Source organism: Prionailurus bengalensis, chromosome D1 (genome assembly GCF_016509475.1).
Source record: "Prionailurus bengalensis isolate Pbe53 chromosome D1, Fcat_Pben_1.1_paternal_pri, whole genome shotgun sequence".
Taxonomy (NCBI): domain Eukaryota; kingdom Metazoa; phylum Chordata; class Mammalia; order Carnivora; family Felidae; genus Prionailurus; species Prionailurus bengalensis.
In genome coordinates, this window is record NC_057346.1 from 71,132,714 (window position 1) to 71,159,108 (window position 26,395).

Genomic DNA, 26,395 nt, shown 5'->3' on the forward strand with positions numbered 1-26,395 from the left:
AAACCAACACACGAAGGGGCGCCTGGGTGGCTCGGTCGGTTGAGCCTCCAACTTCAGCTCAGGTCATGATCTCGTGGCTTACAGGTTTGAGCCCTGCATCAGGCTCTGTGCTGACAGCTCGGAGCCTGGAGCCTGCTTCGGATTCTGTGTCTCCCTCTCTCTCTGTCCCTCCCCCCTCATGCTCTGTCTCTCTCTCCTTCAAAAATAAACATCAAAAAAAAATTTTTTTTAATTGACACTGTTAACAAACTATAATTTAAATAAAAATTTGAAGAGAAAAAAATTGACAGAAAAGACATTATAAAGTTGAGGGCCAATGACACTTCAGTTAAGGAGTTCTTGAGAAATGAAGAAATCTTTTGAAGTAACTGGTGCTAAAAGACAAAAGCATTCAAGTAGAGTATAGAATTAGGACCTAAATTCAGAGGGAGGTATGGAGTGAGCGAGAGCAGGTTTCCAGTTGTCTGCAGGTAAAGGAAGGAAGGAGATGGGGAAAGAAATGGAATGAACATTTACTGAAGACTATGTGTGACGTGCCAAATAGTCACAATTAAATGCAGGCTTTAACTTCATCCGCACATCAACTCTGTTAGGTAGCCATTATAAACACCTTACAGATGAGGAAACTGAGGCACAGAGCAGGCAGTGGTGGCAGTGTGTGACCTGCTGCACACCAGTTGTGTGTGCCTGTCTGACACCCTGGTTTTGTATCTGGTTTCAACTCTTACTATCAAGCCTTAACTAGTAGTAACTTACCCTCTCCTAACACTGTAATCATCATCTGGAAACGAGGATATAATAGTATTTCCTCAGTCATTGGTAGGATTACGTATGCCACACAAAAAGCACTCAATGTCGCGCCCGGTACGTATCAGCACTCCATAAACCAGCTATCACTGTCTAAGAACACAGCAAGTAATTGGAATACAGGAGTCCACATTTTGATTCTAAACTGAACTTCTGCACTATACCTGGTTGTGTCTTTAGGCTCCTGAGATCCTGGGGGTGGAGAGTGCAGCTCAGGGGCGGGACAGATAACATTAATGGTGTGCTGGGAGTGTGGGTGAGGGCAGTTAAGGCAGGCAGCAGATAGGCCTGACCCTACTTTGAGGACGGTATTTAGAATTGTTAAAACAACAACAAAGTATAATTTTAAACTAAATCTTGACTTACAGGAATGGCTATAAATTATTAGCTAAGAACATTTACCAGTGTGGAAGGAAAAAAATCACTAGTAAAACTACTTACTTTACCCAATATGTAGCACAGTTATTTCACCTCCGATACTACTGAGTTTCTAAAAATTTGTGGTTCTCTTGTCTTTTTAGATATCCTGAAAGGAGTTCTGTCACCTATATTATTTATAATTCATGTAGACAAGTTTCTCACACCAAGCAGAATAGCACTAATATCAATCTCCTTGCTAACAGAAAAATTACCTTGTTTTTCCTTTTTATAAGAACAATTTAAGGGGTGCCTGGGTGGCTCGGTTGGTTAAGCATCTGACTCTTGTTTTCTGCTCAGGTCATGATCTCATGGTCCATTGAGTTTGAGCCCTGCATCAGGCTCTACACTTGTAATTCTCTCTCTCCCTCTTTCTTTGCCCCTCCCCCACTTGCACACATGTTCTCTCTCAAAATAAATAAATAAACCTAAAAAAAAAACAAAAAAAACAAACCTTTAAACTCCAATCACTCTAATCCCAAAATGAAAGTGACTTCCTTCCTAAGAGCTCTAAGGGAGCACTGAGAGCTCCCTCTAGTGTCATGACAGCAAAATATAAGGGCCATTAAATTCTCTTGTAAGATTTACAGGTTTATTCATTCAATACCTTTTATATTATTAGGCCCTCACCTGGTGTCAGATGCCATGTTTATTCTCTTGGCACACATCATGGTCCTAATTATATGATATCTTCTAATATGAGCAACCACAACCTTTAAATGTATATTATATCCTAACACAGCACAGTGTGAACAGCTTTCTCCAAGCAGTGCTGCTACCCCATTCAGTTCACATTAATTGCATAAAGCTAATAAAATGCTAATGAAGTAAATAGTTTAATGTAGTATAGATATCTGACAAGTGCATTAACTTCTTTCTCTTTGTTCTCATTTATGAATTTAAGATAACAGCAATGTGAGCCAATCTGATCCCAACAATCAGCTTTAGCAAGTTAGGGAGGCAATTTTCTGAAACTGCCAAGAGAGATTAGACGTAGAGGCATAATTCCTTGACACTTTAAATGCAATACTGGTTGACTGTGAATAAAAAACCAAAACCTTTAACATGCAAAGTCACTTTTCCTGTCCTGTAATATCAGCTAAAGGTATTCAATGAATATGGATTCCCCGACCAAGTAAGATTAAGATATACTGGGTTGGGGGTGCCTGGGTGGCTTGATTAAACATCCAACTTTGGCTCAGACCCTGGAGCCTGTTTCAGATTTTGTGTTTTCCTCTCTCTCTGCCCCTCCCCTGCTCATGCTCTCTCTCAAAAAATAAAATAAAATGTTAAAAAAAAAAAAAAAAGGATATACTGGGTTAAACCAAATTGAGGTGCTTCTTTACTGAAGGAGCTCTCTCAGAATTTCTAGTATGCTAACGTACATGGTGAATTTCCTGTTCAGGACGGTATGAAGCTTTTCCCAAACTTACTTGACTATGGAATCTTTTTTCTCCCAGAATATCTAATGACATCAAAGAAGCTAATGTTCAATGGAACAGAGTTTGGGAAATGATCTAATCCAAAGTTCCATCAGTTCCTCTGCTCTCATCATAAATTTCCAGCACTTGACTCAATGCATGAAACTGACCCCTTTCCTGCTTTCCTAGTATCTTCCCCACTGGTAGCCACTTACTTTGCTTTGGGATCTCAGTGCTCTGGAATCTCAAATGCCTTGTAATCCTCTGGTTCTTTCTGATTAAAAAAGCAAGTGGCTTCAAAGTTTATGACATCATACAAGGTATCAATCTCCTTTATACTCCAAACAAATCATTCTGTTCTCTCTCAAGTGCTGAAATAGGAGATGCCGCTCTCTTTCACACACCTTATCTATGGACACATCCTGAATGTAGCCTGTAGCCTAGCTGGAAGACAAAGTTTGACAGTTCAGTGTTCAGACTTGGCTAAAAGACCAGACTACCTCAATCATCCCCAAGGAATGCAAGGGCCAACAGGGCAGCACAGCCAGACTCTAGGGAACTCAGCACACAGAGCCATTTGGAGTCACATTGAGAAGTGAAGGTGCCCAAGCCCGGGTGTAAAGTAAGGAAAGGGGAGGAGTGTGTAAGGCTCGGAGGAGACATGGGAACAGCACAGCTTTTTGAATCCCCTGGAGTTGACTCATCACAGTGCAGCCCCAGGAGCTGGCTGCGCCAACAGAATTCCTAACAAACATAAAATAAGACTTGAAGCTAAATGTGAATGATAAAAAGATCTATTTGGGATGATCACTTTTCATTGTTTTTCAGAATAAGTAAGAATAGTATGTTTATTGCAGAAGAATGAACCTGGACCACTTTCTTACACTATACACAAAAATAAACTCAAAATGGATTAAAGACCTAAATGTAAGATAGGAAGCCATCAAAATCCTTGAGGAGAAAGCAGGCAAAAACCTCTTTGGTCTTGGCCACAGCAACTTCTTACTCAACACGTCTCCGGAAGCAAGGGAAACAAAAAGCAAAAATGAACTATTGGGACCTCATCAAAATAAAAGCTTCTGCACAGCGAATGAAACAATCAGCAAAACTAAAAGGCAACCAAAAGAATGGGAGAAGATATTTGCAAACGACATATCAGATAAAGGGTTAATATCCAAAATCTGTAAGGAACTTACCAAACTCAACACCCAAAAAACAATAATACAGTGAAGAAATGGGCAAAAGACATCGATAGACACTTCTCCAAAGACATCCAGATGGCCAACTGACACATGAAAAAATGCTCCACATCACTCATCATCAGGGAAACACAAATCAAAACCACAATGAGATACCACCTCACACTTGTCAGAATGGCTAACATTAACAACTCCAGCAATGACAGATGTTGGCGAGGACGCGGAGAGAGAGAATCTTTTTTTGCACTGCTGGTGGGAATGCAAACTGGTGCAGCCACTCTGGTAAACAGTATGGAGGTTCTTCAAAAAATTAAAAATAGAACTACCCTATGACCCAGCAATTTTACTACTAGGTATTTATCCAAGGGATACAGGTATGCCGTTTCGAAGGGACACACACAATGTTTATAGCAGCACTATGAACAACAGCCAAAGTATGGAAAGAGCCCAAATGTCCATCTATGGATAAATGGATAAAGAAGATGTGGTATACACACACACACACACACACACACACACACACACACACACACAATGGAGTATTACTTGGCAATCAAAAAGAATGAAATCCTGCCATTTGCAACTATGTGGATGGAACTGGAGGGAATTATGTTAAGTGAAATTAGAGAAAGACAAATATGGTATGACTTTACTCATATGAAGACTTTAAAAGACAAAAATGATGAACATAAGGGAAGGGAAACAAAAATAATATAAAAACAGGGAAGGGGACAAAACAGAAGAGACTCATAAATATGGAGAACAAACTGAAGGTTACTGGAGGGGTTGTGGGAGGGGGGATGGGTTAAGTGGGTAAGGGGTACTAAGAAATCTACTCCTGAAATCATTGTTGCACTATATGCTAATTTGGATGTAAATTTAAAAATAAATAAGTAAAATTAAAATAAAAGCAAAAAATAAAAAATAAATAAAAAATTAAAAAAAATTTTTTAAGAGAATAGTATGTTCACTAGGGTGCCTTGGCGACTCAGTCTGTTGAGCATCCAACTCTTGGTTTTGGCTCAGCTCATGAGCAGAGGGTCATGGGATCGAGCCCCACATCAGGCTCCACATTGAGCGTGGAGCCTGCTTAAGATTCTCTCTCTGTCTGCCCCTCCCCCTTCTTGTGTGCTCTCTCTCTAAAATAAAAAGAATAGTATGTTTATTTAAGTTGGGGTTCATAATACTTTTTTACACTGAAGATGGATCTATTTTCTCAAGTTATTTGATACTTCCCCCTAGAGCTAAACGCCAGAGAAAAGCCTTTAGAACACAAGGCATTTTTGGAGATACTGGTTGCCGAAACAGTAAGTAAAACTCAATCAAGTAAATCAAGGCCTGTCTCATTTCATGTCACTGAACTTTTCTTTTTAAAGTTTATTTATTTATTTTGACAGAGGCAGAGACAGCACGAGTCGGGTAGGGGCAGAGAGAGAGAGAGAGAGAGAGAGAGAGAGAGAGAGAGAGAAGGAGAGAGATGAATCCCAAACAGGCTCTGCACTGCCAGGACAGAGCCCAATGCAGGGCTTGAACCCAAGAACTGTGAGATCATGACCTGAGCTGAAATCAAGAGTTGGACGCTCACTGACTGAGCCACCCAGGTGCCTCCTCCTATCACTGAATTTGCAAATTCTCTTTTTGAGAGAGACAGAGTGTGTGCACACACATGGCAGAGGAGCAGAGGGAGAAGGAGAATCTCAAGCAGGCTGCATGCCCAGTGCAGAGCCCAACATAGGGCTGATTTCACAACTGACTGTGAGATCATGACCTGGGTCAAAATCAAGAGCTGGATGCCCAACCAACTGAGCCATCCAGGTGCCCCTGTAAATTCTCTTAATAAAGTCTGTACATGCACAACTCAAAAGGTCATTTAAATTTATAATAGAAACCCATTTAAAAAATATAAAATAAAAAAAAAATTGAAAAAAGGGGCACTTGGGTGGCTCAGTCAGTTAAATGTCCGACTTTGGCTCAGGTCATGATCTCACAGTTCATGAGTTCAAGCCCTGCATCAAGCTCTCTGCTGTCAGTGCAGAGCCTGCTTCGGATCCTCTGCCTCCCTCTCTCTCTGCCGCTCCCCCCATTCATGCACATGCGCTCTCCCTCTCTCTCAAAAATAAATAAAACATTTCTAAAATAAACTATATTAAAAAGTATAAAATAAACTATAACTAAAAGAAATCCATTGCTACATAACTAAAGTTATGTAATTATAGATTTATTTATAAAATAACAAAAGATTTAGGAATAGATCTGTTTATTATACTGTGAAAATGGTCTTGGTACATGTGAGAAATATTATATACTTTAAGGACAGCATTCAGAACTGTTAAGACAAAAGACAAACTTTAATTTTAAACTCAATCTTGATTTAAGGGAAGGCTATTAAATTATTGGCTGGAATGCATTCAGCATGAACTCAGATTCTATATAACATAAAGCATGAAAGAGTACAAAAGATGTTGGGAGTCCAGTAAGCCCATACCTAAATATTAACTGTAAAACTGCAAGGGCTTTTTTTTTTTTTTTTAAATCTTATACACTAGTTTTCTTCTGAGACAAGTTGATTTTATCTCCAAGACTTAAGGCCATTCCCTGTAAAGAAGAATGAAAATGTTTATAATTATTAAAACTACATAAAATCAGTAGGTTATTCTATCTTAACCAAGTCCCCATTCAGTAAGACATCAATAATGAGGGGCGCCTGGGTGGCTCAGTCCATTAAGCACCCAACTTTAGCCCAGGTCATAATCTTGCAGTTCATGAATTTGAGCTCCACATCGGGCTCTGTGCTGACAGCTTAGAGCCTGCAGCCTGCTTTGGATCTTCTGTCTCTCTCTCTCTGCCCCTCCCCGGCTTGTACTCTCTCTCAAAAATAAATAAAACATTAAAAAGTAATAATGAAACCAAGGATATACAAAACAGACTCAACTCAACTTTACTTTGTTAAGTACTTTTAGTGCTAGATTTACAAATAGTCAATAGATTTGTAGCCTGGATTTCAAAAATTATAGAGAACCCATTTCACAAACACCCTACGGGAACCAACCTGTTTTAGGCAAATAATCCAGAATGACAGGCCCAAAAAGTGGGCCATTTTAATGAAGCAGAAGTTTTATTTCTATTCAGAGAATACTATTATTACATACATACATCCATACATCTAATACATAAAACACTAGTATGATAGAGAATACTACATATAGAAATAATGAAGAAATGCATTCTTCCTTTTTATTCAGTTTAGAGATGATTTCAAAAAAAAAAAAACCCCAATTGTTACCTGACTCTTTGCACGAATTCTTATGTGGCCTGTAACAGGGGCCTCTGGTCCCTGTTGAATTGGCTTTTCAATGCTGACATTTGCAAGTGCATCTTCTCCAAATATGGAACGGGCATAGAGGTTGGCTGCCATAAAGCCACAGTAACCAGAAAGAGCCTGAAAGAAATTTGCGATAAATTCAATACTTCACTAGACAACTACACATAAGCAGGACCCATCAGCATAGGTAAATTATCATTTTTCAACACAGAACTTACCATGTAGTGATGGTTACATGACTACATAAATGTGTCAAAACTCAGAGAACTATATATGTAAAAAGTGTGAAGGTTACTGGGGTGCCTGGGTGGCTCAGTCAGTTGAGCGTCCAACTTCGGCCCAGGTCATGATCTCACAGTTCATATGTTCGAGCCCCACATCAGGCTCTCTACTGGCAGCACAGAGCCTGGAGCCTGCTTCGGATTCTGTGTCTCTGTCTGTCTCTGCCCCTCCCTTGCTCTCTCTCAAAAAATAAACATTAAAAAAAACTTTTTTTTTAAAAAGTGTGAAGGTTACCGTGTCTGTATTATGCCTTAGGAAAAATGACTTCAATCAAAGACACAACACTTATTCCAGTTTGTATTTTTACATTCCCTGTTTACTTACAGTTTCCTGATTGCACCAGACCTTAAGTTCCAAGAAGGAAGAGACCATTTTTGTTTTGTTCATTACTATATATCCAGCAGCTCAAAAAGTACTGGGCATACAGTATTTGTTTGTGTATCCGCTAGACTATTTATTAAATAAACTAATATATGAATTAAAACCTATTTGGCAGAATTTTACTGGTAAAATTAGTATTATAACATTAGCAGAAATTCTACAAAGAAAATTTCCATAGAGCCTCAGTTTAATTTTTCTTTCTAGTCTTTTTTCATACATATACAACTTAGTAGAAAATTCTGTATTCAAACAGATATATTCTGACCCACAATCAGAGCCAAGAGAAAAGAGAGCATGGACATTTTTAAATCCAGTACCACAACCTATTCTGGAAGGAGCCTTTAGCTGAAAGGGAGAAGACTGACAAGGAAAACTAACTTGACTCTCAACTGGGTCACTGCACTGGGAACAAGCAGGTTGATGCATTCTGGTAGAAAGGGATAAGCAGACTGACGCATTCTGTGGGATAACTTATCTCTTAGCTAGTCCAGAATGACACTGCTTTTCTCATGCTCAACAGAAACAAAAACACACTAAAGGAAATACAACAAAGCCAGGAATCTGCCATACTACTGTCTTATCAGATTTAAGAAGTTCTCAGTTAAATCTTACCTTCTCTGGAGTGAGGCATTTCATGTTGGTTGATTTTAATATATGCTGTAAATAGTCATTTAAGTCAACAATATTTGTGTTAACTGTCACCTGCACAGAGGGAGGAAAAAAGTCAAGGAGATCAGAATCCTAACCATGAGAAAGTTGTGAATTTCTTATCTTCAGGTTGAGAAAACACTCAGATGTCATATAGAACCTCCTCAGTATTTATTGGGGAGGATGGGCAACAAAAAAAGTAAATGACATCTCTACAAAATCCAATAAACTGTAAGCTGGCACCAGAACTTTCATACATAGATAACTTCATAAAAGATCAACATGCTGCATATAAAATATTTCTAATAAAAATTAAGGCCACTTTGTAAAACCTCTTTTGGACACTGGATTCAATGGTAAATTATTATTTATACATGCAATTATTATTTATACATGTCTTTAATGTCTTGATCAATCAGATTAATAATAGAACTGCTCCCTCACCAATTTATAACAGCAACTTACTGACCTACTTGCATAATTTCTGGTGAAGACTAATTTGCAAGAATAGATTATTGACAGACAGCTTCTCATATCTGACACTTTTTAGGGGGACTAATTTTATCAGACCATCCCTCAACACTAGCCAAATAGGAAGATAAGGAGTTCAAGGAAATCTCCCAAGGACTAACTTTGTTTTCCCATTCGAATTCAGCCCACATCTGACGGAATTCAGCATCAGTGCAAGTTGCAGGCTGGATATAGTCCATGATGTCGATGTGAATATCACTGAGGACTACACAATTTCTGTCACTTGCTGCTCCGGAGACATCATAAACTGCAATATACACACACAAAAAGGTCCTGAATCACCAGAGGCAATCTAAAGGTAAATCTGAATGTTTTACAAATATTAACTAATACTCCCATCAATCGTATGTTGTAATATTATGATTTTCCATGTTATGGATGAGAAAACAAAAACAAAGAGAAGTCATGTAAGTTGCTCAAGGTCACAGGGTTGATTAAGTGGAAGGGCCAGGATTCAAACTCACTTGGTAAATACACAGCAGTTGCAGTGTGTTAGGCACCCCAGGTGGATATGTAAGTAGGTAGTATTCATGGAGGCAACTACCCTAAGTAGGTGCTTAACTAACAGTTTTGAATGAATACTGAGGAGCCATGGTGCTTAATGATACAATTATTTGCTTCTACGACTGCTTTTTCCACAGCAGAGTCGAAATCTGATTGGAGTCTCTTCTCTTGACATTTCTCCACCGTCTTGACATTTCTATCATACTTTCAGAGAAAACTGAGGTTATCAAGAAAAAGTTCCTTCAATTTCTAGCCCCCTTTCTACAAACAAGTTTCTCTCTCTCTGAATCCATTCTCACCTCCTTACCCCACATATCAGGGCATCTGTGATCCCTGCTTTGGTCCAGGGCTTCATTCCACCAAATCATTACCTCCCTCACTCGTGTGTTTACCTTTGTATTCTCTATGGACTTTCTTCCCTTTGTCTGTAAACATACTCACAGATCTCCCTCCCCCTCTGACTTCTCTTCAGTCTACTACCCTCTCTCATTCTTAACAAAACCAAGGTTCCAACTCAGAAGAGTCTATGCTCACTGTCTATGTCTCCATCTCCTAGTCTTCAACCCACCACCACTGTGCAAGACATACCAAAAATGTTACTTCACTTCACTGATCGCCAAATCCAAAAGACCCTGCTTTTAGACTTCATGCTAGTTGACCTTTTGAAGTTTCAGATTCTTTATGAAGAGTTTTCCTTAACTCCTTCTTGACCACATTTCAGATACCTTTGCAGGATTCTCCTCGGCTGACCCAGCTTTCAGTATTCCTGTTCTCTTAGATTCGGGTTTTCAAATCCCTCTTCATGCCCTCTCTGGTTGGGGGGGGGGGGGGAATTCTTCCATTTCTATGGCTTTCAAACAAATATTTATCTCTAGTTGAGACCTCCTGTTCAGACTCCTATCAAACTGTGCTTTGACATATTTAGAAACTTTATTACTCAACTTGCTTCATATTTATTTTTTCTCTCAAATTTGTCCTTCTCTCCTGTTTTCCTTGTTTTGGTGACTGCCATAAATATCAACACAAGAAAGGCAATAAAAAAATCTGAGGGTTATTCTAGCCCCTTCCTCCTCAATCAGTCCGTGTCCTGGGCATTCTATCTTCTTAATACTGATAATATTCAGCCCTTCCCTCCATCCCAACCTCTGCTGCACTGGTTCAGACTCTGTCATCTCTCACCTGTGCTACTAAAATAGTCTGCTAGTTAACCTTCCTGCCTCCTCCAATCAGTCTTCTATCGTGCTGTTTAATTACATAACTCACTTTTAAGTCCTTAATGGCTCCCCTTTACATTAGGACAAACTGAAATCCTTAGCATGACAAAATATAGCTCCTACTAACCTTCCTAACCTCTGTACCCTCCAGTCCACTTTGAACTCCAAGTATGTCAAATTACTTGCATGTGTTCCAGCTGAATCCTTGCCTATCTGTGGAACACTTAGTAATCTTTCAAAACGACACTTGAGCATTTAGTTGTTCCACAATGCCTTACCTAACCTTCCCTGCCCACTCCCCCCACCACTTTGAGAAAACTGACCAAATGTCTGCACAGACTCCCACTTTCCCCAGCACAAGCTTCCTCGTAGCACTTACCATTCTGTATTACACATATTCTCTGTTTTCTCTGTATTCTCTATTCTACTTGTCTGTTCTCCCTTACCACAAACTACGTGAGGAGAGATCTGTTGTCCTCACCATGGTGGCCCCATCCCTGACACAGGACTTACTTTAAAGAATGCTACTGACTAAATACCTCTGTGTAAGTTAGTCCCTAGGTGGTCCGGAAACCAATGCCTATACAATGTTTTAGACTCAGTTCAAAAGTTATCCTTTGATAACATATCCTCTTCCTCTGTAAAGCCTTCAGTACAGTCAGCATTTTTCCTGTATGATCTCAAAGCGTATAGTATATAAACTAGTACCAATCACATTGTGCTGTACTTATATATTTACTTATCTATCTCCTCCTTTTGCTTGGCAGTTTCTTGAAGACAATGACCCTCTATGGTTCATTTCCGTACATCCATGAACAGAGTACAGTGCTTACAATAGCAGGTGCCCCATAAATGACGAATGGGTGAATGAATGAATGAATGGAATAGATTCAGGTGCTGTCCTCAAGAAATGGCATACAGCTACTCTTTACAGAAATTCTTTAATAAAAATATTCAAACATCACAGGCTATAAAACAATTCCTTACCTATGTTACCAAAAATTATTCCATTTTCTGTTGATGCTACTTTGACATTAGCTTTAATATTTGCAAAATCATGAGGAGCAAGAGTCAAAGGAGATGGCTTTTCCACAAGTTTCAGATCCCCTGAGAAAACATTGAGATATGGTTAAAAAATTATTAAATCACATATATATTTCTCAAATCATAAATCACACATCTCCCTAAAAATAAAATCTTAAAATGTATGCAACTTAATTGCTTCTAGCAAAATATGGAACAAGAGAAATGTTAGGATTCAAATATTTTGAGGAAAAAAATAAATCATTTAACATCTTATTCACATCAATATGCACATTTTTAAAAACAGGCTTCTCAGAATAATTCTATATTTAATTCGTGTGTGTGTGTGTGTGTGTGTGTGTGTGTGTCTATTTGGGGCATACCATTTTATCTCAATGACTGAATACAAACTTCTCAAAAATCTTAAGTTTTAAATTATAATATACTCCATTATAAACAAAGATAAAATAATCCACAGAAAGACTTGTAAATGCTTAGAAACAGTTTTTTTTTTTTTTTTTTTTTAATACAGGCATCAAGCTATATTGAGGAAGACAGGGCAGAAGTATCTTTTCCCTTGATATCTTACAGTCCTTTAACTCTTGCTTCAGTCACACAAAATTTCTAAAAGGCACTGTACTCACTATTCCTGTACACAATTTGTATTTTCCAACTTCAAAGCCAGCTGTAGAAGTGGTCAGAGAGAGTTATTAAGAAGAAAAAGACATCTCAAGCTGCTAACTGTAACAATATTACTTTGGTAGGTATTAGTTACAGACTCAGAAAATCCCTAGTTCTGTTCTAAGGCAATTAAAAATTTAACTAAGTGAACCATGTGGTAAATCCATAACTTTAATAGCTCTTATTAATATCTAGAAAAACTGATATTTGTTAGATTACTGAACAAACCCATCTGGATGTACCAAGAGCATAAACCTAAGAAAGGCAGTGTCACAGAGGTTCAAAATATTGGGAGCTGAAGGAGACTAAACATTAAATGTAAAACTAATAAGCCTTGATACAAAATGTCACAAAGACTCAAGAGAATTCTTACACTAAAACTTGTACACTTCCCTTATTAATTTGTCATAAAGACTTGCTATGTAATAATATCTTTCCTTTATGGTAAATGTCCTTACCCAGAGTAGCTAACTCTAACGTGCAGTTCTGCAAAGTATCACTGGTTTGGTTCACAACAAGTACATCCAGGACGATATCATACTGGTTGACATGGACATAAGCTTCTGCATATACAGGATCTGAGAAACCTGTCAACTGGGTGACCTATCAAACAAAAATAAAGAGATAATCAAGTTACCAAGACCATTACCAAATATATCCCTAGCCAAATGACTAACTCTGTTAGGTAATTAATTAACAGGTGTACTTAGACAAATCATTTTGAAGTAGATAAAATAAAAATATTTTATAATGTAGATGTGGGTAACTGAAACAGAGACATTAGAAATAACAGGTGCTAGACTTTACAGCTGGGAAGGAGAAAGATGAGCAAATACATTAAACATGATCTCCATTTAGGAACCGAATAGATTTGGATACATTTTCAGTTAAATCCCTCAGCATCTAAACTTACTAGTTGCTCTCCAAAACTTGGGAACTAAATAAAATCCAGATCATGTGGTAGTCCCTGCTACCTAAGCTCAGGAACTAAATAGATTATATAGCAAGAAATGCTTGTAATTCCACAAAGATAAATTTTATACACTTCTCCCACCATATTTTTTAAAAACACCCAAGTATAGCATTTTAAACATAATATTGTCACCAAAAACACATGCAGCAAAAGAAAAAAAACAGATTAAAACTGGATTATGTCACAATGAAAAACCTTTGTGCATCAGAGGACATTATTAACAGAGTGAAAAGACAACCTATAGAATGGGAGAAAATATTTGCCAATCATACATTTGGTAAGGGACTTATGATCCAGCAATTTCACCTCTGAGTATAATCCAAAAGAAATGAAAGTAGTGCCTCAAAGAGATATTTGTGCACCCATGTTCAAAAAGCATTATTCACCAACAGTCAAAAGGTGGAAGTAATCCAAGTGTCTATCAACAGATAAATGGATAAACAATTATTCACAATGGAGTATTACTCAGCCTTTAAAAAGAATTCTGACACATACTACACCATGAATGAACCCTGAAGAGGTTAAGTGAAATAAGCCAGTCACAAAAGGGCAAATTCTGTATGATTCTCCTAATATGAGGTGCCTGGAACAATCATTCATAGTGATAGAAAGCAGACTGGTGGTTGTCAGAGACTTAGGGGAGGCGGGTATGGGAAGTTATTGTTCAATGGGCACAGAGTCTCAGCTTTGCAAGATGAAAAAAGTTCTGGGGATGGATGGATGGATGGATGCTGGTGACAGTTGCACAATAATGTGAACATACTCAGTGCCACCGAACTGTAAGGGGCTTGGGGTGCCTGGGTGGCTCAACCAGTTAAGTGTCCGACTCTTGATTGCAGCTCAGTCATGATCTCAAGGTGGGTTTGAGCCCTGCGCTGGGCTCTGTGCTGACAGGGAGGAGCCTGCTTGGGATTCTCTCTCCCTTGCTCTCTGCCTCTCCCCTGTTTGTGCACATACATTCTCTCTCTCAAAATAAATATTAAAAAAAAAAAAGAATACTTAAGAGGACAAATTTGATTTTATGGAAATTATATCACAATTTAAAAAAATTAATTAAAAACAATTAAAAACTCTAATATTGTTGATGTCAATTCCCAATTATAAGGGAGAGAAAGTGTTTCAGTAGTTCCAATTCTGCTACTAACCATATCTAGGACCAATCAATTTGAGATTGTTTACTCTTACCTAATAGATGAAAGGAGTGAACTAGATCATTGATTTGTGAATTTATGTATTAAGAATAGAATAGTTTTCCTAATAAAATCCTATATGGTACTCAAAATACTAGGAATATAAAAAAGTGGGGTCACACTGTTTAAAATAACAGGGGACAAAGGGTGCCTGGTGGCTCAGTTGGTTAAGCATCTGACTTTGGCTCAGGTCATGATCTCACGGTTTGTGAGTTTGAGCCCCACATTGGGCTCTGTGCTATCAGTGCAGAACCTGCTTCAGATCCTCTGTCTCCCTCTCTGTCCCTCCCCAGCTTGTGCTCACTCTCTCTCAAAAATAAACAAGCATTACAAAAATATAATGTAACAGGGGACAGAAGAAACTGAGGGCAGGGTGTCAGAGTAGAGGCCAGAGCCCTGTCCTTTAAAAGTTTTAGTTAATCTTTTAGGATCTCCCAGCTTATGTGTTAGTCTATGATTCCACAAACAACTGGAACAAGTTATAAAACCATCTACTGGACTTATAGTACTACTGTAGAGTAAAATACTTTACTGGAATCTGAGGGTTTTTTTAAGCATTTTATTTTTTTTTAAAGTTTGTTTATTTTTGAGAGAGGGTGCACATGCATGCGTGCAAGCAGAGGATGGGCAGAGAGAGGAGACAGAGGAGCTGAAGTGGGCTCTGTGCTGACAGCAGACAGCCCATTGTGGGGCTTGAACACACAAACCGTGAGATCATGACCTGAGCTGAAGTTGGATGCTTAATTGACTGAGCCACCCAGGTGTCCCAGTATCTTGAGTTTAATTCATGTTTCGTGAACCTATTGATCACAGTGACTTGACAAAAACTGATGCTGTGTAACAAGTTATTTTTCTTTTAAAAAACAGCGAGACCATGGGGCACCTGGGTGGCTAAGTCAGTTGGGCATCCGACTTCGTCTCAGGTCATGATTTCAGAGTTCGTGAGTTCGAGCCCCGCGTTGGGCTCTGTGCTGACAGCTTGGAGCCTGGAGCCTACTTCGGATTTTGTGTCTCTCTCTCTCTGCCCCTGCCCTGCTCACTCTCTGTCTCTGTCTCTCAAAAAGTGAATAAATGTTTAAAAAAAAAAAACAGTGAGACCAGGGGTACCTACCTGGGTGGCTCAGTCGTTTAAGTGTCCGACTCTTGATCATGCTCAGGGCATGATCTCATGGTCTTGAGATCAAGCCCTGCATTGGGCTCTGCACTGGCAGTGCAGAGCCTGCTTAAGATTCTCTCTTCCCTCTTCCCTCTGCATCCTCCCCACCCCCCCCAACAAACAAACAAACAAATAAACTCCTGTTTAAAAAAATATGGGAGCAGCCACTTCCTAATTACTACTTTCTTTTTTTTTTAAATACTAATTTAAAAAAAAATTTTTTTTTACATTTATTTTTGAGAGACAGAGAGACAGAGCACAAGTGGGGGAGGGGCAGAGAGAGAAGGAGACAGAATCTGAAACAGGCTCCAGGCTCTGAGCTGTCAGCACAGAGCCCGACACAGGGCTTGAACTCACAAACTGTGAGATCACGACCTGAGCCAAAGTGGACGCTTAACTGACTGAGCCACACAGGTGCCCAATTACTACTTTCTTAAGTGGCTAATTTAAATAACTTACCAATGTATTTGACATTTTGTTACCTTGTTAAGTTTAGATGCCAGGGGATCTGCTGCCTCTTTCCTCTGTGTGTTGCCCATTGCTGCCAGCAAGCTCAGCTGAAACTGATCTTCCTTGCAGTTCATTTCATTCTTAGCAGTTAGTTGCATAAAGGAAATGGGGTCATCAGGCTGTACTGTCACATTTCTCTTTTCAGATTCTTTCTGTGTTGAGAAAACAGTACACACATCTCTCTTTAATACAGAAAGGAAGACAGCTTTCTGTAGGCCTATAGGGACAGCCTTCACATAGGAGAACAGAAAAATCAACAAAATAAAAAACCACAAAGTGCTTTTATGACTTAATCATATACACCTTACCTTCTGAGATAATTTCTCTTCTTCTAGTTTAGCAGATAACATGTGAGAGAGGGACTGTCTGCATTCCTTATTGAAAATGTCATTCATTAAAGGTGAACATTCAGACAAGACCTTGAGGCACAGGGAAATTCGATCTACATCATCATCTGTAATTGGCTTCTTAGGAAGAGACGATTTTCCCAAATGAAGGATAGTGGCCATAAGCAACATAGCCTCAGCAACAAAAGACTAGAAAAGTAGAGAAATGGATTATTATTGTCACGGTTCTCCAATTCAATAATGTCACTTTATTATAACTCACAATCCAAGGAATAAACCTAATTTTCGCTTCACTCAAATAAGATTTCAAATGCTTTAGATTTTATCGCCATATATTTGATACACCCTTTTCCTTCCTATCTTTTTAACTGCCACCCTCTAATACCTTCATTAACCTTCAACTGAAATAGCAATGGCTTTTTAACTGTTTTCCCTTACCTAACCCCTTCACATGCCAGTGCTATCTTTTTTTTAAATTTCCAACTACAGAAAAGTTAAAAGAATGATACATTTTACCAGTTGCTGACATTATGCCACATTTGCTTTCTTATTCTGCCTGTATGTGTACACTTCCTTTTTTGACTAACCATATGAAAGCAAGGTACTCCACCCCATAAGTACTTCAGCATACACGTCTTAAGAATCAAGGCAGTTTCCTACACAACCACAATATCGTTATCTCACCTGAGAAATAGAGCAATCTAAAAATACATATACTATACACTTATATTCAAATAAATTTTCCTAATGTCACAAAATGTTTTTGTTTTTTTGATCCAGGATCAGCTTCATCAATCTTACTTGGCTGTTATTCTCTTTAGTCCTTTCTAATCTAGACCAGTACCCCCTGGCTTTCTGTACTATTTTCCAGAAATGAAAACCCATTTAAGAGACACTTCGGGGATAAAATAGACAGTGACTGACTAGATGAAAATACTGGAGAGAGAGGTCTTTCCTTCACTGGGCCTTGACTGATCCTAGCAAACAAACGACTGGCTTCATAAACCCTTACATCTCTTCCACAAGGTACCATTATCATATTACTTTGTCAATTTTACAATAACGTTATATTACTATGTCCGTTTCCCCATTACCATAAGCTCTTTATTTTTAATAGTTTTAAATATTTATTTTGAGAGAGTGTGCATGCACGCACACACAAGTGAGAGACAGGCAGAGAGAGAGGGGGAGAGAAAATCCCAAGCAGGCTCTCCGCGGTCAGCATGGAGCCCGACACAGGGCTTGATCTCACCACCATGAGATCATGACCTGAGCTGAAATCAAGAGTCAGATGCTTAACCAATTGGGCCACCCAGGTGTCCCCATAAGCCTTTTAATGACAACAACTTCAGCATTTCCTTTTAGGTCCTTCACTGTTCAGTGCATATAGCAGACACTCAATATTTGCTAGGTAAATGCAGGATAAATAAACTTACATTTTGCTTTTTCTTCTCCTGAACCAAAGCTACATAGCGCAAGGCAATCTTGGTCAGAGTTGTGGCAAGGGAGGCAGCAACAAAGAAATCTCCATCCAGAAGGAATCCTCTTAGGGGAGGTCTGCAAAGCAACCACAAAAAGTGAAACCCACCCACCATTTCTTAAGCAGCATACAGTTTTTGCAGAAATGATTCCAATAAGCCTATTTAACAATCTCACTGCCACCCTTCAGTGAAAAGGATTCTCAGTTTCCTCCTTAGCTTTTAGAATGGAAAAAGGAAAATATACATGGTTTTACAGCTTATCCTCAAAAGATGCTAGAGCCACTGAATATGGAAAAAGAAAATGATTACCAGTGTATGTACTGGAGCCAATGAGCTACATTCAAATTCCAGCTTTCTATTTATTGTTTCCCTATGGGTAAGTTACAAACTTTTCTAACAGAAGAGGAATTTGAGGTATCTTCTGTAAAACGCGGATAATCATATACTGCATTTCAACAAGTTGTTATTAATAGACAAACTACTTAGCACAGTGCCTAGCATATAGTAAACAACTGTTAAAATTTTAGGCATCATTTTTATCTTCGTTATAAAATTGGGAGTGCAAAATAAGGCAGAAACATCAAATTGTTATTCCATCAATTAGAAGTGGAAAATCTTCAAAATATGTTTCCCAAGTACTAATACAGACAATGAAACTCACAAAGTTACCTCTACTTTGCATTTTCTATGGGAGTAAATTAATTTTAAACAGAACAGTTATTTCAATGAAAGTAGTTTTAAGAAGCAGAGATTCAAGCCATTAACACAATTCCTGGGAGAAAGAAATTAAATGTCCTCAAGTATCTTAAATGGCTAAGATTTCCATTTTGGTCAAAAAAAGCAAACTAATCAGAGAAAAACCACTTGTCCTATCACAGGAGTGATAACTTAAACAGTACAGATGGTAAGGTACAGGTGCTGCGAATTACCTTTCATCCTCTTTCTTGGTGGGTCGGGAACTACTAAGGGCGCTCTGAGTTGCGTAGGTGCCCATCTCAGTTACCAACTTCTGAACTGGCCCCACAGTCATTTCCTCTTCAGGTTTTAATTCACCAGCTTCTTTCTTTATTTCTGACTCTACGATTGGGATCTAAAAATCAATTGGAATATCAATTTAGTAATAATATCAACCGCAAGCAAATTGTATTTAAATATTCAATCATTTCTATGGAGGAGGCAATTCCCCCGAGGGGATTTTTGCAACTCTGCATTCAATTTTCTTTCCTTCCCTGGGCAATGTAGTGAGGAGAACAGGGCTTTGGAGTGAATGCCACTTACTTGTTGAATGGTTCTGGGCAAGTTAATTAAACTACTTTGAGTCTCAGTTTCTCTCTTAAATGGAAATCTTAATTCTATTCATACAAGTTACTTGATAGGAAAATGCTTAGGACAGTGACTAAGACAGAGTAGATACTTACTAAGCCTTACTCCTCTTCTCTATCCCTTCCCCTGCAATCCTAGCCCTAACAGCACCTATGCTAAAATGAAATAAACCTGACTTGTATGTACACAGTAACTTCATCAACTACCTTTTTTAAAAAACCAAATGGCTACTATGTATTTATTCCTCAATACCAATCCAATCATCTAACTTAAGAGCTCTTCAATCATTAACTGTCAATTCCCTGACTTCATAAGTGAAAAACCTAAAGTCCAGTCATGTTAAGAAACTTAGATCCAAGGTCCCAGAGTTAATTACCAGCAGAAGCGAAACTGTAACCAAGGTCTCCTGACAAGCACTGTTCTTCCTATTCTATCATATGGTGGGATGAGGAAACACTGCCAGTTTTAGTACAGAAATATTCTAATGTCAGCCCAGTTCTTATAATATTTACATTCTCCTTTCAAAACACAAAGGCTAGCACAGAGTTTTACAAGTCTTTTTTTTTTTAAACATAGAACCTCTTGTTCAAATAAAACCTTACCCTAAACAGTAAATAACACAGACAATGCTGTATGCAGCTCAATGCAAGGGAGAGGGATGCCCCTAATTTCCCACAGCCTCTAAGCCTTAATTATAGAGGTAATTAAGACATATTTTTCAATGTTCTTTAACCCTGACGCTACTAACTAAAAACATGAAAGAAAGCAAACCACCACACAAAAGTCGGATTTACTGAAGTAAATACCACCATTTAAGTAGTTTTTTCTAAAGTAAGACATACCTCCCCCAGGGACCTGCGGACTTCAGTCATCACACTCTGAATGTCTTCCTTGGTACCACAGTATTCTCCCAGGATCCATAATGCTCCTCGGTAAATCCTAAGGGAAGAACACAGTTCTTGAAGCAGAGATTGTTCTCTGTGAATTTAAGCTCAAGGAAAACAACAAGATTCTGCAGTTCCAAGGGTATATGGATGAAATTTTAAGAAAGAATGTAATAAAGGCACTGAGTTTCTTTGATTCTCTCCAGAAATCACAAGGATTAAAAAGAAAATAAGTGTTCTCACCCATTATTATTACAAATATTCTAAAACTGGTAAACTCATTAGTAAAAATAAAACACCAAAATGTTTCCCAGAAAGGTGTTATCCTCCTTAAGGACAGAGTTAAGGTAAATTTTATTTTAATCACTTACTACTATAAAAACTGTATTACTTTGATGTAAAAAGTAATTCACTTTTTATTACAGCCACTGAAAAGAATAGACAAGATGCTGAACAGAACTATTAGGAAGGAGTGCAAAGGATTGGTAATACAAAAAACCCAAAAACAGAAGGAAAGCAACAATTCTCTAATTTAAAATGTTAAACTGAATAGAATCTTCAGTCACCTTTTCCCTAAGATTTTCATTAAATTTATTCAGAAAAATTTTAGAAACTAAAGCTCTAAGAGATGATGGCCACTGAAGGCAAAACTTAGATATACTTGTTTTCTCACAAAGGAAGCAAATCTTTCTCACTTCCACAAATATCAATTCATTGTCATACCATAAAAACAATTTTGCAAAACAAAAAAACAAAACAAACAAAAACAATTTTGCAATGGTCCTTTCTTTTCTATCCAGGCAGATATAATGGAAGTGTATTACACTCCACCTATCAGATGCTTTCAATGAAGCAAAGTTTGGATGCAACAGTCCTTTCTCATTAGCAAAAGCTATTTTAAGGGAATGCATGACGTCAGATTTGGGCTGCATTTTCAATCCCTCATTTTAGTAAATGCTAATGGGGAATATAAATACTGATATCCAAAAAGTGATACCCTTTAAAAATATGTTCCTTCGCCACTTTAGGATACACCATGTTTTAGAGGAAATACGGATAGAGAAACCTAGGTCAATCATACCTACAAAAACAAATTCTGCCCATAGATTGCAGATTTACAGAGAGTAAGGTAAGGTGATGTTTACTATGACACTTATATTGGTTTTAGTGTTTTGCTTCATTTCTTCTCTCTTGTATTTTCTACCAAATGGCCCTTTAAAGATAGAAACGGTAAAATGCTTGCTTGACCTTACATTTAAACAGATGTTAAACCTACTTGACAGATTTAATAGCATGAAAGACTTCAAGCATCTTCTCAACAATAAGCATTCTCAGGTTATCAAAGCGCTGAATGGCTTCACGGACAAACTCCAAGACATCAGCGGCTGCTGCTTCATTATTGTCACTGAGAAATTCCATTAACTGAAAGGAAAAAAAAGAAAAATAGGTAAGTTATATAATTTTCAGAAAGAAAATTATCTAAGTTTTAAGAAGTAAACAAATTCACAAGAAATATAATTAATGATTTTCAAACACGTAACAAAATGTTGAGAGACAAGTACTGTTATGTAAACAAAGTCACAATGTCTTTTCTGGTTTTTGTGCAGCCAAGTTTACTACAAAAAAACTCACTATAAAACAAAAGCTGGAAATACACAACTCAAAATAAATTAATTGGATACACCTCAGTTGTAACTGAAAGCAAAATCATTTCAGAGGAAATCTGAAGTTCAAAAATACAATTTCAAATTATAATAACATACTTCATTTATCTGACAGTGACAGAAGCCAAAGATTCTAGGTATATATATTTTTCCTATAACTAAATCCTTCAACTTTTTTTTTGTTTTTTTTTGTTTTTTTGGTTTGAGAGAGTGAGCAGGGGAGGGGCAGAGAGGGAGAGAGAGAATCCCAAGCACATTTCGCACTGTCAGTGCGGAGCTCAACGCGGGGCTAAAACCCACGAACCATGAGATCGTGACCTGAGCTGAAATGAAGAGCTGGCCACTTAACTGACTGAGCCACCCAGATGCCCCTAAAGCCTTCAACTTAAAAAAAATTTTTTTTTAACGTTTTATTTTTGAGAGACAGAGAGAGAGGCAGAGTGTGAGCAGGGGAGGGGCTGAGAGAGAGGGAGACACAGAATTTGAAAACAGGCTCCAGGCTCTGAGCTGTCAGCACAGAGCCCGACGTGAGGCTCGAACTCAAGAACCCTGAGATCATGCCCTGAGCCGAAGTCAGACACTTAACTGACTGAACCACCCAGGTGCCTCTAAATCCTTCAATTTGTAAAGAGATAAAACTATTTGAGAGAAATACTTATTTGCCCTACTGAATCACATATACACAGCATAATTTTGCCACAGGTAATTGTAACAAACATCAATTATAATAATACATGTAAGTATTCATCACTGTGTTTTTCTGTATTTACTTAAAACAAAAAAATGTTTGTTTGTTTACTTATTTATTTTTGAGAGAAAGAGAGAATCCCAAGCAGGCTCCACGCTGTCAGTGCAGAGCTCAACAGGGGGCTTGAACTCATGAATCGTTGAGATCATGGCCTGAACTGAAATCAAGAGTCAGCCGCTTAACCGACTGAGCCACCCAGGCACTCCCGTTGTTTAGTTTTTTTTTTTATTAAAAAAAAAAAAATTTTTTTTTAATTAAAAAAAAATTTTTTTTTTTTTAATGTTTATTTACTTTTGAGAGAGAGAGAGACAGAGTGCGAGTGGAGGAGGAGCAGAGAGAGGAGATGCAGAATCTGAAGCAGGCTCCAGGCCCTGAGCTATTAGCACAGAGCCCAATGCAGGGCTCGAAACCACAGACTGTGAGATCATGACCTGAGCCAAAGTCGGACGCTTAACCGACTAAGCCACCCAGGCGCCCTGTTTACGTTTTTGATGTAGATGTAAGAGAAAGAAGTCAGAGTCCTTAACCTTCTGAGCTTAACAGTGAACATCAAGATCCTGTCTGACCACAAGATTTAGTGAATCTACTAGACAGTTCCAGAGTCTAAGTGCTATGTAACTCTTTTCATTCTTTTAGAGAATTTCAAAATTAAAGTCACTGGAATTACATACCACAGGAATAACATTTGCAGCCATATCTGGAAATCGGACAGAACAGGAATGCAATGTTCTCACAAGGAGTTGTCTGTATTTGTCAGTATCTTCATGCTCAGACACATTATTTGTTTTAATCACTTCCTTCTTCAGAACAATAACCAGCTAGAGAACCAAATAAAAGTTAAGTGGGAATTATACCATGTTTGGCCTGACAGCTTACAACAGTGCTTTCTTTCAGAGTTTTGTTTTACCTCTTCAACATTCCTAGAAGAAACAAGATCCAGTGCTAACTGCAGAGTTTTCTTGCGTACTTCTAAGTCTGGTGTGCTCAATACTCTCAGGATGTCCATAACTAGATCCTGAGAAAGAACAAAAACTCCAGAATTAACACAAATATTAACAGAAAAAAATCCTAACCACACAATAGGGTATCTATCACCACCTTACTTCTTTAATCAATAATACAATCACTAGTGGTAGAAGAACCAGATATCTGGGGTATCCTGATGTAATGCAATATGAAGTATATAATATCACATATGATGCAAACTACAAACATTTATTCTTTATCAAGCTTTAGATCAAACATATAGTTAACAGGAAATATAGGAATCAGAGAAACAAACTGAATGACACCACTGGAAAGTCATTAAATAAACCCACACAAGGAAGAGCATCTTATAGGACAATTGGTCTGGTCTCTTCAACAAGCCCATGTCATGAAAAAAAAAAATACTGCTCCAACTGAGACATAAGGACATAATCAGGTAAGCCATATGGTCAAGAATTGGACAAGCTAAACAAAAGTACATTTCAGAGACATCTGGGAAAATCTGACTTTGGAGTTGGCATTGGATAATATTAAGAAACTATCAATAATTTCATTAAATGTGATAACATTATTTTTGCTCTGCAGGAAGATATGTTTTAAAGGAATATACTTTAAAATATAGTAAAACTAGGGATACCCGGGGGGCTCAGTCGGTTTAAGCGTCTGACTCTTGATTTCTGCTCACATCTTGATCTCACGATTCAGGAGACCGAGCTTGGCATCGGTCTCCACGCTGTCAGGGGCTCTGCCCCTCCTTCCTATTCGCTCATGCGTGCGCTCTCTCTCAAAACAAATAAACTTAAAAACATGTTTAAAATATAGCAAAACTAATTTACACATGATTTTACTTCTTTAAAACTTTATTTAAAAAAATTTCACTGATAAAAAAGTTCTAAAACTCTATTCCTGTGTAACTTTCACTTACATTCACCAGTTGTTTTTTTTTTTTTTAAATATTGATGTTTATTTTATTTTATTTTATTTTTTTAAACATTTATTCATTTTTGAAAGAGAGCGCAAACGGGGGAGGGCCAGAAAGAGAGGGAGACACAGAATCGGAAGCAGACTCCAGGCTCCAAGCTGTCAGCACAGAGCCTGACGTGGGGCTCGAACTCATGGACCGTGAGATCATGACCTGAGTCAAAGTCGGCCGCTTAACCGACTCAGCCACCCAGGAGCCCCATTCACCAGTTGTTAATTCTGTTGCATATGCTTTATCAAACTCTACCCCTAAACATTGTCATGTACATTTCCAAAGAAGGACAAGCTCTTACATAACCACAGTACAATGATCAAATTCAGAGAACTTAACACTGGGAACAATGATATTAACTAATACACAGTCTATAATGCACATTTCTCCAACTGTCCCAAAAATGTCCTGTAAATTTTTTGTTGTTGCTCTGATCCGGGATAGCATTGGAGTTAGCTGTCATGGGGCTTTACTTTTATAACAATCATTATTCTCACAATTAAATAGGTATGTTGATAATTCCATAGAATTCAATTATCTTTTTTTTTTAAGTTTATTTATTTTGACAGAGAGAGAGCACATGCACGCACACACAGGGGAAGGGCAGAGAGAGAATCCCAAGCAGGCTTCACAGTTTCAGTGCAGAGCCCAAAGCAGGGCTCAAACCCACGAGTTGTGAGACCATGACCTGAGCCAAAATCAAGAGTCAGATGCTCAGCCAACTGAGCCACCCATGTGCCCCCAATTCAATTACCTTTTATTTTCAATCAATTGGAATAATTATTTTTCACAAACTGTAAATTATATATCCAAATTAAAATGCGTGTATTTCTATTACTAAGAATATCCAATGCAGTACAAATAGCATATAAAATAACATTAATTCATTTTAGAAAAAAATTTTTTATGGCAAAGACAATACCCCAAAAGACTATGGTGATTCAAAAGTTACATCTTAGTTGACCAAAATTTAAACTGCCCAGTCTCCAAGAATTTCTGTTACTACACTTGATCTTAGCCAAAAGGCCAAGGAGTGATTCAAGAATTTATGTTAACCAAGACAGCAAGGCTTAAGTATTATCTCAACTTGAAAAAGATTTTATCTAGGATTTTTCTCTTCCAGATAATGTTTACCTGTAGTACTCGTTCATGAGCAGGATGCTCTTTTAATTCTATCAATCGATCCAGAACTATGAGCTTTACATTGTTGTCACTTTCCTTAATAATTAAATCAATGTAGCACTGAGCAGCAGCCTATATAAGAAAAGAAACGTGTTTTAAGCACACACCCATCTTAAACACAGAATTTGAAGATAAGGAAAAAAAGCCCCTAAGAAGCCAAAATATATTCACTACTACTGTACTAAAACTTTATGTATTTTCCCCAAAGGAATATGTCCCTCTATTTCCTAAATTCTAACAAATTTCATTTTCAAGTTTAAAAAAGTTAAGAAGCATCACAAATTAAAATAATGAAAAGGGGCTGCTATAGGTAGAAATACCAACAGTCAAAAAATTAAGAGTCGAAACTAAGGAAAAGGTAGAAAAAAGCAGACAGAGTATTCCCTAAAATATAGCTATTGAGTATCTTTTAGTTTAGGTGCAAAGTCTAACACACCTGCATTACAGTACAGAAAAATTAAGACCATAAAAATTACCCTGACTCATTAAAAGCAGAGGACAAAGGAACAACCTGAAAGAGCTCCCAATGACCAAAGCTGGAATAACA

General features: G+C 37.9%; 1 protein-coding gene across 1 annotated transcript in view; it reads right to left on the bottom strand.

Moving 5' to 3' along the window:
• Positions 1-6,375: 6,375 nt before the first annotated feature.
• COPB1 (COPI coat complex subunit beta 1) overlaps positions 6,376-26,395 on the bottom strand; it is a 35,877-nt gene continuing 15,857 nt past the window's right edge. Inside the window, exons 8-22 of the mRNA XM_043580728.1 lie at positions 25,801-25,920; positions 23,614-23,721; positions 23,378-23,524; positions 21,571-21,716; positions 20,253-20,349; positions 19,017-19,177; positions 18,043-18,163; positions 16,568-16,795; positions 16,232-16,411; positions 12,889-13,033; positions 11,714-11,833; positions 9,110-9,255; positions 8,442-8,531; positions 7,128-7,283; positions 6,376-6,439 (exon numbers count right to left, since the gene is read on the bottom strand). Of these exons, the coding sequence (XP_043436663.1) occupies positions 6,380-6,439; positions 7,128-7,283; positions 8,442-8,531; positions 9,110-9,255; positions 11,714-11,833; positions 12,889-13,033; positions 16,232-16,411; positions 16,568-16,795; positions 18,043-18,163; positions 19,017-19,177; positions 20,253-20,349; positions 21,571-21,716; positions 23,378-23,524; positions 23,614-23,721; positions 25,801-25,920 (2,025 nt within the window). The 3' untranslated portion in view covers positions 6,376-6,379. The remainder of the gene's footprint in view (positions 6,440-7,127; positions 7,284-8,441; positions 8,532-9,109; positions 9,256-11,713; positions 11,834-12,888; positions 13,034-16,231; positions 16,412-16,567; positions 16,796-18,042; positions 18,164-19,016; positions 19,178-20,252; positions 20,350-21,570; positions 21,717-23,377; positions 23,525-23,613; positions 23,722-25,800; positions 25,921-26,395) is intronic.